We start from the raw sequence: 13,468 nt of genomic DNA, 5'->3' as shown, positions 1-13,468 counted from the left end.
AGCCCCATGATCCAGAAAGGAAACATTCCCATGCCACTCTTGTGGTAGAAATGACAGCCTGCCATCCCGACTGAATGTGAGCAGACCAGTCCTAAAAGCAACCCCACTCTAGAGCCTCTATTCCCAAAAGAACAGCCCACCTTTCAGCAGAGCTGATTAACAAATCTCAGGTTGATAACACAATTTAATGGTCAACATTCCTACAGAAGAAACAACTGTAGTTACAAAAATATTTTTTTAAAGCACTCTTACGTCTTTCTCCTTTTTATCAGGTACTGGGGTCTGCTTCCTCATGTTATTTCCGGTGTAGGCAACACATTTCTCAAAAAGGGGAAAAAAAGAGGGAGAGAGGAGAATTGCTTCGATTAGCAAGCTGTCTTTAAACTGTGAATAAAGCAAATCACTGTGAGCTGTCCTGAAGTTACACTTGTAAAACATGACTTGCATGTTGGACCAGAAAGTGATCCAGAGCCCAGTCAGTCCCGTGTAGCCCCTGACCTATACCTTTTCCACTACACAGTCTTTGTCTTACAGTTAATTAGAAAAACATCTTATCCTCCCTACTGGATTCTCATCTGATTCATCTCTGGACCACGTTCCTCCCAATGTAGCCAGCACAATTTCAAGTCCATAGAAGTACTCCGTAAATATTTCATGAAATGAAGGTAATACTCACTAGCTGCCATTCTCCTATGTCTTCATTCCAGTGGACATAGTTTTCAATCATTTCCTTTTAAAAGAGTTAAAGTCTACTTTTAATATTTAATAACATCTAAAATATTGAAAAATAATCATGGGACTAAAATCTTAACAATATTAAGTGAAAAAGATAAGTCTCAACACATATACTGCCATGACACTCTTTTTATAAACTGAACAACTACACTTTAAATATATATTAAAAAAAAAACAAAACCTCATTGCTGTCAAGTTGATTCTGACTCATAGCGACCCTATAGGACAGAGCAGAACTGCCCCATAGGGTTTCCAAGGAACAGCTGGTGGATTTGAACTGCCAACCTTTCAGTTAGCAGCCAAGCTTTTAACCATTGCACCACCAGGGCTCCTAAATATATATATATATACACTTCTTAAGACCATATGTAGATGCAGTTAAACTACATAAAAGGAAAAAACAAGGGAATGAGGAAAATGGGATTCAGGATGGCTACCTTGGGTTGGAAGAGGCAAAGGGATGGAATAAGGGAGAGTTAGAAGTAGGTTACTGTCTAAGTCCTAGCTTTTATCTTGGGTGGTGAGTTCACAAGCGTTCATTATAAAACAAATAAATAATTAAAAAACTAAATAAAGAAATCCAAGCCACCCAAAGACGAATACGTAGAATGTATCATGAATCAAGGATTTATTTATTTATTCAATTCTGTGCTCCTGTAGTCCAAAGAAAAAAATATCATGGCTTATTTTTAGACAAATTTCCTAAAGCTGTATTGAGATTTAAAATAAATTTTTTTTTTTAGAAGTCAATATGCTAAAGTTTACAAAAATATGCTAGAAAGATGAGAATTTGGGGTCAAAAAAATGGAAGCTCAGATTTTTTAACTATAGTAGTACTAAAGATTAACATCCATAAGCAGCGAAAAACGTTAGTACAGGGCTTCTGTTTATTCTACTTATAAGATAAAGGATGTTGAATGAATGAACAACCTTGATTTTGGTTGCAATTACATAATCTTGAGTTCCTCCAAACGGCTGAGAAATTCTCATTTGGATACTCAAATATTCAAACAGAAAACTGTGTGCAATTTGTGTATTGTTTAATGAGAAGCTAATTTTTTCTGTAAACTTTCAACTAAAGCACAATTAAAAAAAAAAAAGAAAATTATGTGCTAAGGAAAGTTAACAGCTGAAGTGAAATGGGATGGCATTAGTCCAAGAAAATGTTAGAGCTGGGTAAATGAAATGTAAATATTTACTACCAATTAAAATAGAAATTATATTTCCTTGTTCCTTAACCTAACCAGTCAAGTGATTTAATATGTAGGTCAGAAAATGTCTCTCTTACCTGATAATCCTGAGGTATAAAGTTATCAATAATAAGCATCTGAAGTCGAAGCTCCCGGCTAAGTTGTCGAATGTTCTCCAGTAGGCCTTCGATTTCCCTCTGATGTTCTTGTTGGAGATCGGCCATCTACCAGAAAAGTCATGAAGATATTATAAATAAACAGATCTAAAAAACAAAACAGCTCCATCTAACTTAGGGCACTGGTCTAAGAAATCTTGTGACACTTACCCAGTTCTTTCACAAAAACAATGGAGGGAGTGAGACTATCTATTATCATCTATTCTATGTTATTAGTTAAGGTATGAAAAGAAACAGTTTTGGCTTAATAGCTAAAATTTTAAATTGTACATAAAAGAGATATTTTATTTCTTTAAAATTATAAGAACACATTATGAGTCCTTTAGGAGTTTTAATCATACTTAATCAAAGAAACTTCTTTTTTAAAAAATTTAGCACTACATTAGTAGGTAACTTTTGAGATAACTAACCTCTGACTTTGCAGCCATCAACATAGTCCAAACTTTCTTTAATTTCTTGGTCTTTCCCTGCGCTTCTTCTTGCAAGCTGGTATATTTTTCTTCAATATCCAAGCGTTCTTGCTATGACAAAAATTGGCAAACTTCAGAATAACGTTCTTCATTAAATCACAAATTTAATTATTTTATAAATGATACAGATGTTTAGCAACTATTACCTTTCAAAGCGATCCATAATCTTCTTTAAAATTTCATTAAGACTAAAGACATTTAGCTTTTCACTCATAGTGATATTATAGGACAGAGTAGAACTGTCCCACAGGGGTTCCAAGGAGTGGCTGGTGGATTCAAACTGCCGACCTTTTGGTTAGCAGACAAGCTCTTAACCACTATGCCATCAGGGCTCCAGCTTTCTACTAGAAAAGTTAAATATCTTAGACAAAGAGTTAAACCAAAACCAAAAAGTATCATTACCTCTTTTTCCTCAAGTTCTTTACGAAGCTGCTCTGCTCTTTTCCGCCTTTCTTCCAGTTCCATATTAGATTCTTCAAGAAGTTTCTCTTGTTCCTCGGCTTTTGCCAACAAATCAACGCCACCAACAATTACCTTCTTCTCCAGTGCAGATAACTTTTCCAGCAAAGATTGATGCTCCTGTCTGTTCATTAAAATGAGAATATTCTGTATTCATGTATGATCTACTAGTCTACTACTACTAACATTTCCCAAAATTTAACAAGAATTTGGATGTACAACTTCAAAACAGGAATACAATTATGTAACATTTCTACCAATAATAATAATAATAATTTATTCTATAATTAATTCAAATTTAGATTTTTCTTTCCACACAGAGATAAAATAATCAAAACAGACATAAATTTCAGAAATACACCACATACAATGGAACCATTCTATCCAAAAAAAGCTATGCTGTTGTGTGCTGTCAAGTTGATTCTGACTCATAGTGATCCTGACACAGCAGAAGTGTCCCACAGAATTTCGTAGGCTACAGTCTTTACGGGAGCAGACTGTTATGTCTTTGCTTCCACAGAGTGGCTGGTAGGTTCGAACCAACTTTGTGGTTAGCAGCGGAGCAATTAACCACAGGGCCACCAGGGCTCCTTAAAAATAGCTATACTGGAAACAAAATTCAAGCTATTTCATTACTATTCCATTTTCTGGCTTACATATCCTACGAAAAACACTAAAACTTTAAATCATGAATTCATCTCAATTCAATCATACTCACTGGGCCTTAAGAAGATCCTTTTCTCGTTTCTCTAACTCAGCTCTAGCCTTATTTCTTTCTTCTTCCTCCATGTCAAGCTTTGTTTCAAGTGCTTTCCTCTCCTCATCAATTTTTGCTTGCATTTCAACCATCTTATCTGGAGAAACTTTCTTTTTACCTGTTTATTTAGTTGAAACAATCAATAAAATCAGTTGTGTAAATTGTCCAATGTATAACCGCCTAGATTTCTCAATAAAAAAAAAAAATCAACATTTTTAGGAAATCAAATGAATAATACACTTCATTTCTACTTATTATGTTCCTGGAAGAACTTTTTAATTAATTTCTAAATTCAAACTGTGGTCCAACTGTGCAATGACAGCTAAGAACAAAAGTAACTGAAAGAGCAGCAAAACAGACGAACAGAAAGATTAACAGGAAAATAAAATAAATAAAAAAGCAAAGATTTGTGTGTCCTAAATAACATCTGTAGGTCAAAAAAATGATATAATCCTTTTGTTACTTTTTCTGATAACCAGGTACAAAACCAAATGGTTTCTCAAAATATCTCCCCCAAAATCACATAAAGTAAATGCATAAGTAAAAGTCACATATACATACAAAATACATAGACAAAAATATGAGACAGCAGTTACATCAGTAAGTACTTTCTATTTTTCAGAGTTCTAAAATTTTTAATAAAATTACTTGGATGTAATTTATTTCACAGTGTACTTTTAAGGGAAGAAATTCTATACTGATTGCATAAAAATTACATAAAAATTAAGTCATTTTACAGTTGCTGAGCTGCCATGATATATCATTATACCGTAAATGAGCAACTAATATAACTCATTATCGTGTCAAATTCAGGACCACAACAATCTCCCTAAGTCGGAATAAATACAGGTGTCAAATATAAGTAGAAATACTGTGAAATAATATAGCAGGAAACAGACCTTCCAATCGATTATTTTGATTACAATGTCTAGTAGAATGTTTTATATACATGTAAGTGCTCAATAAAAATTCATTGAATGAATTTATTACGAAAAATCAAAAAAGCATATAAAAACCAGCTTATAAAACTGATTATGAAACTGAATCAAAGATAATTAATTTCTGGTAAAGCAATTTCTTGGAAACATACTTCCCTTCAGAAAACTGATCAAACTTTTCGTAGAACTGGTCTCAGGCTGTCCTGAAAGCTTTCTGCCATTCTTAACTTCCTTCCCAAAGGACCACAGAAGAAGAGTGAAAACCAGAAGAGTTTACAGATTGTTAACGTCTCCATCTAACAGTTAACCCCTCCTGCTAGCAAGGAAAGAGGACTGAAAAATAATTATGATGGAGATATATATCTGTATATATTCTTTCAGGAACCATGAGACGGAGAATCATCCATAGGCTTTAGTTCTTTAAGACAAAACTATATCAAAAACTCAAAGGTTTAAAATGTATTACCCTTCATTTCTACAGAAATATAAGTCCAAAATAAATCTAAGCCACAAAACACATAAGTTAAATAAAACGTTAAATAAAAGCACTGATCCAAATTCATGCTCTGGTGTGGTGTGATTCATTGCATTCCAAAAGTCAGGATGTAGAAATGATTCTGTTGACATTTTTGGCAAGTCACCTGTATTGAACCTTCTGAATTACACTGGTATAAAATAATTTTTTAAAATAAATTAATCCTTAATTCTAATGAATTCCTAGAAAGGATTTCCTGTCAGCAATACTATTTCTTAGAAATCTGAGGGGAAAAAGTTCCAGGTATAAAGCAAGTACATGCATTTAAAAACTTGTAACTTCTTTCCCACCTCAGAATTACAAATATTTAAAGGAAAAAAATAAAAAGGCAAATATGTTAAGACAGAAAAAAAGTTTGTGTGAAGACATGGTTACTAACAGTATGGAGGAAATGATTTGATCAACATATGAACACTGATATTTTTAGGCTTCTAGGGTCCTAATTATTTTGTTAACCATTAAAAACTTATAGTTTTAAAACCCATCAAGAGCAATAAAACATTTTATATGCAGAAATACAAACACACATACCTACTGATGAATTGCTACTCTGCCTGAATTGCATTACTAATTCAAAACCATTCAGGTAATTTTTTTTTAAATAGATACTTGGGCAGCAAAAATCTTATTGTATCCTTGTAACATTTTCATGAAGATGACCATGCATGCATAGCCAGGTTTAGATGTGAAAGTCTAATACTTAGTAACGCATTACTCTAGCATGAAATCATTCTGACAAATCACTGTATTTCTTCCCAAATAATACTTTCAGCTAAACGTGAATACGTACCTACTCTCCTAACCAGGCATTTTAAAGTGTGACATCATTAAAAGTCACTTTTACATAAATTTTTTTTACAATATAACAAAACCTAATTAACTAAACCAACAAACAAAAAAACCTTCTTCCTCTAACGTTCCACGATATGGCTCAGCATAAAATTTCTGGTAAATAAATCTAAAAAAAGTTAATGTCATAAGGATTATTTAATTAAACTAAACAGGAGTAGTATCATTTTAAACTGTCTTTTGCCTTTGCCATATGCTGTAACAAAAACTGTGATGGTGAACTTTGGCAAGAAAAAGTTAAAGGGAAGAATTTCTGGGAAGGATTAATTTAATTAATTTCATTTTCATGACATGAGCCCCTATGGGCATAGGTATCCAGGCATTTGAATCCTGGCTTAGGAGGAAAAAAAGGGAGATAAACGTTTGAATGTGAAATCATTCACATTTGTACTTCCAAAATGTAGTTTAATGGGTCTTTAAAAATTTAGACAAAAAAGGATTTAAAAAAAAAAAAGCTTAAGTTACCCATGAAGGATATTTTTAAATATAAAAGACAGATACTTACCTTGTAAAAAAAATTACAATTAAATTTTTAAAAGTGTAATGTAGTTAAATAACAAAGTTATTTATGGGATAAATAATTGTACCATGTGGAGTGCAAATCAATCACACCAACCTGCTTGATCTTGCAATAAGAAGTAGTAAGCAAATCGTAGACAGGAAGCATGTGCACAGAGATGAGGAGGAAAAAAAGAAAACATTACTTCTTTTGTAAAACACAGAAAAATGTATAACAGCATTCATTTACAGTATAAGTACAGAAATAAATCACTATCAAAACTGAAATAGAGCCCATGTAAAAACAAAGTATATTCAGCACAATGAGAGATTAATTTAAGCAAAGGTAAGATTAATTTAATCTGAGATTACAATTCAAATCAATCGCAAGAGCTCACACTGAATCCCAAACTCCTGCAAATCTGTTGGGCACCATGTGGGTATACTAATGGTAGACAGGGAACTGGGAACCTGCTAAGACCTGGAAAGTAGTCTAAAAGGGCAAAACAGAAAAATACACAAATTTAAAAAATTATTACGTTAAAAGTAACCAAATTCAAATTCTTCATTTCCAAAATTTCCCAATTCAGTGCTCCTTCTAGTACTGTACAAGGACCCATTACAGGTCTGCCCCCTTTTAAGAAAATCTGATTCAAAGACCTCAACCAACTAAAGAGATAGATTACAGTACTTTGTATTGCTTTTTTTTATTAACAAAAGGATAGAATGAAGTATTTTTAAAGATGGCAAGTTTTCCCAATGCAGTCACAATGTGATTTGATTTTCCAACTTGATTTATAAGCAATTTTTTCCGAAAAGCATTACCTAAAGCGAAGCACACCTGTATCATAAAAAACTTACATTCAATCTACTAGTAGATTAAAAGTAATTATAATAATGATTCTATAAAAGCAAATGGACAATTGATGACTCAAGCAAGGGACACCTAAAATAAATTAAAAAAAAAAAGACCATTCATATTTTTTAAAGGGAAAGTACATACAAGTTACATAGAGCAACCACATGCTGGGGAAACCATCTCTCCAGTTCACCAACACACCCACATCGCAACAAAAAAAAATTTAACAGTATATGCTAGTTATGCAAATAGTAATTAAAAGTTCTTGAATTAAAAAAGTACAATTCATTTCATAACATACTTTAATATAAACCTAAAACCAAACCCACTGCAGTCGAGTAGCTTCTGACTCATAGCAACCCTACAGGACAAAGTAGAACTGTCCCATAGGGTTTCCAAGGCTGTAATCTTTACGGAAGCAGACTGCCACATCTTTCTCCCACGGAGCAGCTGGTGGGTTCGAACTGCCAATCCTTTAGTTAGCAGCCGAGCACTTTAACTACTGTGCCACCAGGGTTCCTCCTACTTTAATATAACTATACTCTTAAAGAATTAAAGTAAGTTTTAAAACAGCAAATTAAATTACAATGCCTCCCACTCAGAGATTTTTCTTGTGTTTTGCAGTTTATAATACAAAATAATACCTCTATATGGTTTCTAAAGCAATTTCATATCTTTCAATTTCAATTATCCTCTAAAATTAATTATTTTGGTAAAATGCTTAATAATTGTCAATAGAGAAAAGTATTTCCAATATTCTTGGAAATGTTCCTTCAGGAAGATAAAAACATAAGAACAATAACCAATTGTTTTTGTTATTAGTTTTAGAAAGGGTAAGGATATAGATAATGCTTTAAAAGACAGTAAGCTGCAAGCTAGCACAAGAAAACTTTACCTTTCTTTTCTTCTGAAAATAAAATATAAATAGATAAAATTAATTGCTTTTGAATTGAATTAGTTAAGGTTTAAGAAAAAGCCTTTAAGTTTGAAATAAGTATAGATAGATTCTACATAAACTTCTCATAGATTTGAATTCTTTAAATCACACCTTAGAAAGCTCCCTTAAAATTGGTTAGGTAATTTAGAAATAGGAATCTATGACCATTTGAAATAAAATACTATTCAATTTATCTTTACTTGCTTCAAACTTTACATTTTTTTGAATTTGGAAGCTTTTGATCTTAAGCTACCCCTAAGAATAGGACACATACCAAAGTATAAAATCTTTTAAATTGTAAGACATGTAATAATGGGCACTAGTGTACTTCCAAATATAATGAACACTTTTAGAAATTCAGGATTTGTTATTACATGTCCCTTATACTGATTAGGATTAGAAAACTATCATCAAAACATACAAAGAAACAAGAATTATTCTTTTATACAGCTTACTAGCTCTCTTTACATTATCTCAATTGGAAAAGCATGAATCTCCCTTCCATTGTTTCAAACATAAGCTTAAGCATGTCTTAACAATTATGGTTAACTGGAAGCAATGAAGAGGGGGGAAAAATCAACACATGCTTTGGTCTGCTGAGAAGTCCAACATGTATTCTTAAGTAATGACAGGGAGCGGTGCAGCATTTCTCAAATGAAACCCATGGGTTATGGAAAAGCCAAAGCTCTGTTAAGAGAATTGAAGAGCTACCACTCACTAGGCAAGAACTTATCCAGAGGTTTCTCTATCACAGAACATGTGGAGTCTGAACTACTGCTGCTGCTACTGCCTGGAAGACAAAGAAATGAGCCCAACCGGAACCAAAAAGAGAGAAACAAGAAATGAACACATACACGGAGAAAAACTCAGTTCCAGAAGAAAGAATTTTAAAGAACAATCAAGCTTTGTATTAAATAACCAAAACTTTTCTTTCCCCCTTACAACCAGTCTTGATAGTCTATCCAATACAAAGCCATACAGTGGAATTAGAAACCATGTTCCTTTAAGCATCTACTCTGTCAAAACCCACTATTCACCCAAAAGATAGTAATTCAGAGGACTGAAATAACAAGAATAAAAAATAAGTCATTTGGTGATATGAAAGTCTATCTAAACTATCTAGGTTGATAAGTTGAAGGCACTGAGTTCTAAAACTTAAAAAGCCATTTCCAGTCGCTGTTGAGTTGATTCCAACTCATGGCGACCCCACGTGTGTCAGAGCAGAAATGTGATCCTCAGGATTTTTAATGGCTAATTTGTTTCAGAGGTAGATGACCAGGCCTTTCTTCTGAGGTACCTCTAGGTGGATTCAAACCATCAACCTTTTGGTTAGTAGCCAAGCATATTAATTTCTGCACCACCCAAGGACTAAAAAGTCATATACAACTAAAAATATACGAATGATAAATTACCCCTTATTATAGCCAGGTTGGAGTCCCTGGGTGGTATAAATGGTTAATGCACTTGGCTGCTAACCAAAAGGTTGGAAGTTGGAGTCCACCCAGAGGCACCTTGGAAGAAAGGCCTGGCAACCGACTTCTGAAAAATCAGCCATTGAAGACTCTATGGAGCACAGTTCTATTCTAACACACATGGGGTCACCATGAGTCAAAGTCAACTCAATGGCAACTGATACAGCCAGGTTGGTCTGTCTCCAATTTTGCTCTCTCCCTTCTAAAATATCAAACCACCAGATATAATTATTTATGTTTAAGGTTTCACAGCAATACTTCAAAAAGGTTCACTGAAAACTTTTCAGCTTCCAAGCCTGGAAAGAAAGTATTATTAAATATTCTGACATATTAAACAATCGCAATTTTTTCTACTTACAATTTTAGTTTTAACAAATCCATTACCTGCTTTAGCTTGGAAAAGAATCGTTAACTCTGAAAAAATAGGTATGAACATAAAAAACTATTTATCTAAATCAGGAATCAGCAAACTTTTTCTGTTGATGGCCAGATGATAAATGTTTTAGGCTTTGCGAGACATATGGGCTCTGCAGCAATACTAACCTCTATTGCTATAATGTAAAACAGTCAGAAGACCATACATAAACAAGTGAGCATGGCTGTTTTAATAAAATTTTATTTACAAAACAGGTGGTAGGCCAAATTTGGCCCACGGGTCATACTTTGCCAACTCTTGCTCTGAATCATGCTTTTCCTGCCAGTTGAAGCCACAGAGTCTTTACAGTTTTTAAATCTAGGGCTCCTGATCAAGAAGTGATGGGTTTTGTTTTTAGCAAGGTCATTTTAATAAGACAAGCAAAATATGCACCAGCTTCAAAACAATGATCCACATTAATGGAAGAGAATTCTGAAATAATACTTGGGGTAAGAAAGCTTGAAATATAGACCCTTATGATATGTCTCTCTCTTTTGCATGTTATTCTATATCTTTATCACAACAAATACAATCTTAATTTACACTTGGCAACAAACGCCCCAAAAGAGGGTGAAAATGAGAGTACATTTTATAAAGAAAAAAAATGAACTAAAAAATATCCTAAAAAAGATAGTCTCTCCATATAAATTTATTATTTAAAAATTCAATGACTTCTAAGACTAACTGTGCTTGAGAAAAACTCCACAGTAACCTAATTACCTAAGAAATTCAGGTTCCAAACATAGACAAAAGTTCTTACATAAAGTTAAAACACTACATGAAATTAAAAAATGATGTATCCACTATCATAGATATTTACAATTCTAAAATTTTAAAATAACAGAACATATGGTATTATGGTTCAGCTATAGACAGGAGGTCACTATAGGAGAAAAACAATGATGCAAATGTATTATGTCCTCTGTTCTAACTGCTACCATTACTAAAAATGACAAAATAAAAGGCCTGCACTCTACTGCCTTAAGAAAAGTTAAACTATTATTCAGAAGTAATCCTACTTAATTTCCATAAATTAGAACACAAAAAAGAACTTACCCCTTCTTTTTTTCCTTTTCTCTCCATCTTCTCCAACTTCACCCTCTTCATCATCTTCTTCCTCTGATTCACTGATATCAGATCCTGATATTTCTTCCCCTTGGACAGAAATTTAGTATGATTTTTATTCTGCACCAAGTCACTGGATTCTTAGGAAATGCCTCTATCAACTTCCCTTAAGTTTTGTTGCCACAAACAGACCTTAAATACTCCTAGACAGTATACAGCAGATATACTAACCCTAGAAATAGACATGATATAAACAGATGCTTTATTTCTAAAGTTCCTAAAGAGACATTACATTCTGATCCACTTAAAATTTCAAACCACAAATTTAAATACAGTTCTACATATATAAAAATTACGTGTTAGAGTTATTATTTCAGCCTTTTAAAAAGGTTTTTTTCCTTTTGGGGAGCATTTTCTACTCAGCTTACAATTTGGTAAGATTTTAAATCATTCAATCTGTATATTTAAGAGCTATAAAACTGTCATCTAACAGCAATTAACTAATTAACTAACTGATTAAACTAATATTAATACAGGGCAGTATTATATTACATTTAAAGCCGTGATTTAAAAATACCACTGTCCATACACGAAATATCTAAGACAACAACCGTAATTGGGGAAAATAAGTAAAATATGCACTAATCACAAGCAGGTAATAAATATACCTGTAAATAAAGGATGGCAAGAGATCACAGAACCTTGGGAGAGAGAATTTGTCATAAATATTTTGTTCTGGACGAATGGATAAACAAACTATGGTATATCCACACAATGGAATATCACGCAATGATAAAGAACAATGATGAAGCTGTGAAACATCTTATAACATGGTGGAAGCTGGAACTTATTATGCTGGGTGAATTTAGTCAGTCACAGAAGGACAAACACTGTATAAGACCACTATTATAACAACTCAAGAAAAGGTTGAAACACAGAAGAAAACATTCTTTGATGGTTACGGGGGTGGGGAGGGAGGGTGAGTGTTATTCACTAACTAGATAGTAGCTAAGAAACATCTTAGGTGAAGGGAAGGACAGCACACACTACAGGGGAAGCCAGCACAACTGGACTAAACCAAAGCTAAGAAGTTTCCTCAATACAATCAAATACTTTGAGAGACAGAGTAGCAGGGATGCGGGGTCTGGGGACCATGCTTTCAGGGGACATCAAGGTCAATTGGCATAACAAAGTTTATTAAGAAAATGTTCTAGGCATGTGGGGTCTGGGGACCATGCTTTCAGGGGACATCTATGTCAATTGGCATAACAAAGCTTATCAAGAAAATGTTCTGCATCCTACTTTGGTGAGAGGCGTCTGGGTCTTAAAAGCTTGCAAGCAGCCATCTCAGATGCATCAATTGGTCCCAACCACTTGGAGTAAAGGAGAACGAAGAACATCAAAGACACAAGGAAAAGTATTAGCCCAAGAGACAGAATGGGCAACATAAACCAGAGACTTCATCAGCCTGAGACCAGAAGAACTAGATGGTGCCTGGCTACCACCAATGAACGTCCCGACAGGGAACACAACAGAGAGTCTCTGATGGAGCAGCAGAACGATGGGATGCAGAACTCAAATTCTAGTAAGAAGACCAGACTTAATGGTCTGACTGAGACTGGAGGCACCCCAGAAAGCACGGCCCCTGGACTCCCTATCAGCCCAGAACTAAAACAATCTCTGAGGCCAACTCTTCCGACAGGGATTGGACTGGACTGTGGGACATAAAGTGATACTTGTGAAGAATGTGCCTCTTAGTCAAGTAGATACAAGAGACCAAAGGGGCGGCTTCTGTCCAGAGGTGAGATGGGGAGGCAGAGAGAGTTAGGAGCTGGTTGAATGTTCATGGGGAATCAGGGGCAGAGCAGAGGAGTGTGCTGTCGCAGAATGGGGTGAGTGGTTGGGGTCTCATAACAAGGTATGTAAAAAAAAAAAAAATTCTGTATGGGAGATTAACTTGAAATGTAAACTTCATTTAATTACAATAATAATAAAAAAAAAACCAAAAAAAAAAAAGAAAGAAAATGTTCTGCATCCTGCTTTGGTGAGTGGTGTCTGGGGTCTTAAAAGCTTGCAAGCGGCCATCTAAGATGCATCAATTGGTCCCAACCAC

General features: G+C 34.1%; 1 protein-coding gene across 2 annotated transcripts in view; it reads right to left on the bottom strand.

Moving 5' to 3' along the window:
- Positions 1 to 13,468, bottom strand: part of KIF3A (kinesin family member 3A) — a 50,824-nt gene that overhangs the window by 6,171 nt on the left and 31,185 nt on the right. The window contains exons 8-15 of one of the 2 annotated variants that reach the window (XM_023739000.1): positions 11,347 to 11,445; positions 6,726 to 6,734; positions 3,749 to 3,905; positions 2,974 to 3,154; positions 2,512 to 2,622; positions 2,024 to 2,149; positions 677 to 730; positions 253 to 321 (exon numbers count right to left, since the gene is read on the bottom strand). In XM_023739000.1, coding sequence (XP_023594768.1) covers positions 253 to 321; positions 677 to 730; positions 2,024 to 2,149; positions 2,512 to 2,622; positions 2,974 to 3,154; positions 3,749 to 3,905; positions 6,726 to 6,734; positions 11,347 to 11,445 — 806 coding nt within the window. The remainder of the gene's footprint in view (positions 1 to 252; positions 322 to 676; positions 731 to 2,023; positions 2,150 to 2,511; positions 2,623 to 2,973; positions 3,155 to 3,748; positions 3,906 to 6,725; positions 6,735 to 11,346; positions 11,446 to 13,468) is intronic. The other variant, XM_023738999.1, reaches the window with a different exon arrangement.

The sequence above is a fragment of the Trichechus manatus genome, unplaced genomic scaffold, assembly GCF_000243295.1.
Source record: "Trichechus manatus latirostris isolate Lorelei unplaced genomic scaffold, TriManLat1.0 scaffold00127, whole genome shotgun sequence".
In the NCBI taxonomy this organism is placed as follows: Eukaryota; Metazoa; Chordata; class Mammalia; order Sirenia; family Trichechidae; genus Trichechus; species Trichechus manatus.
This window is presented reverse-complemented; position numbering and strand designations above follow the sequence as displayed.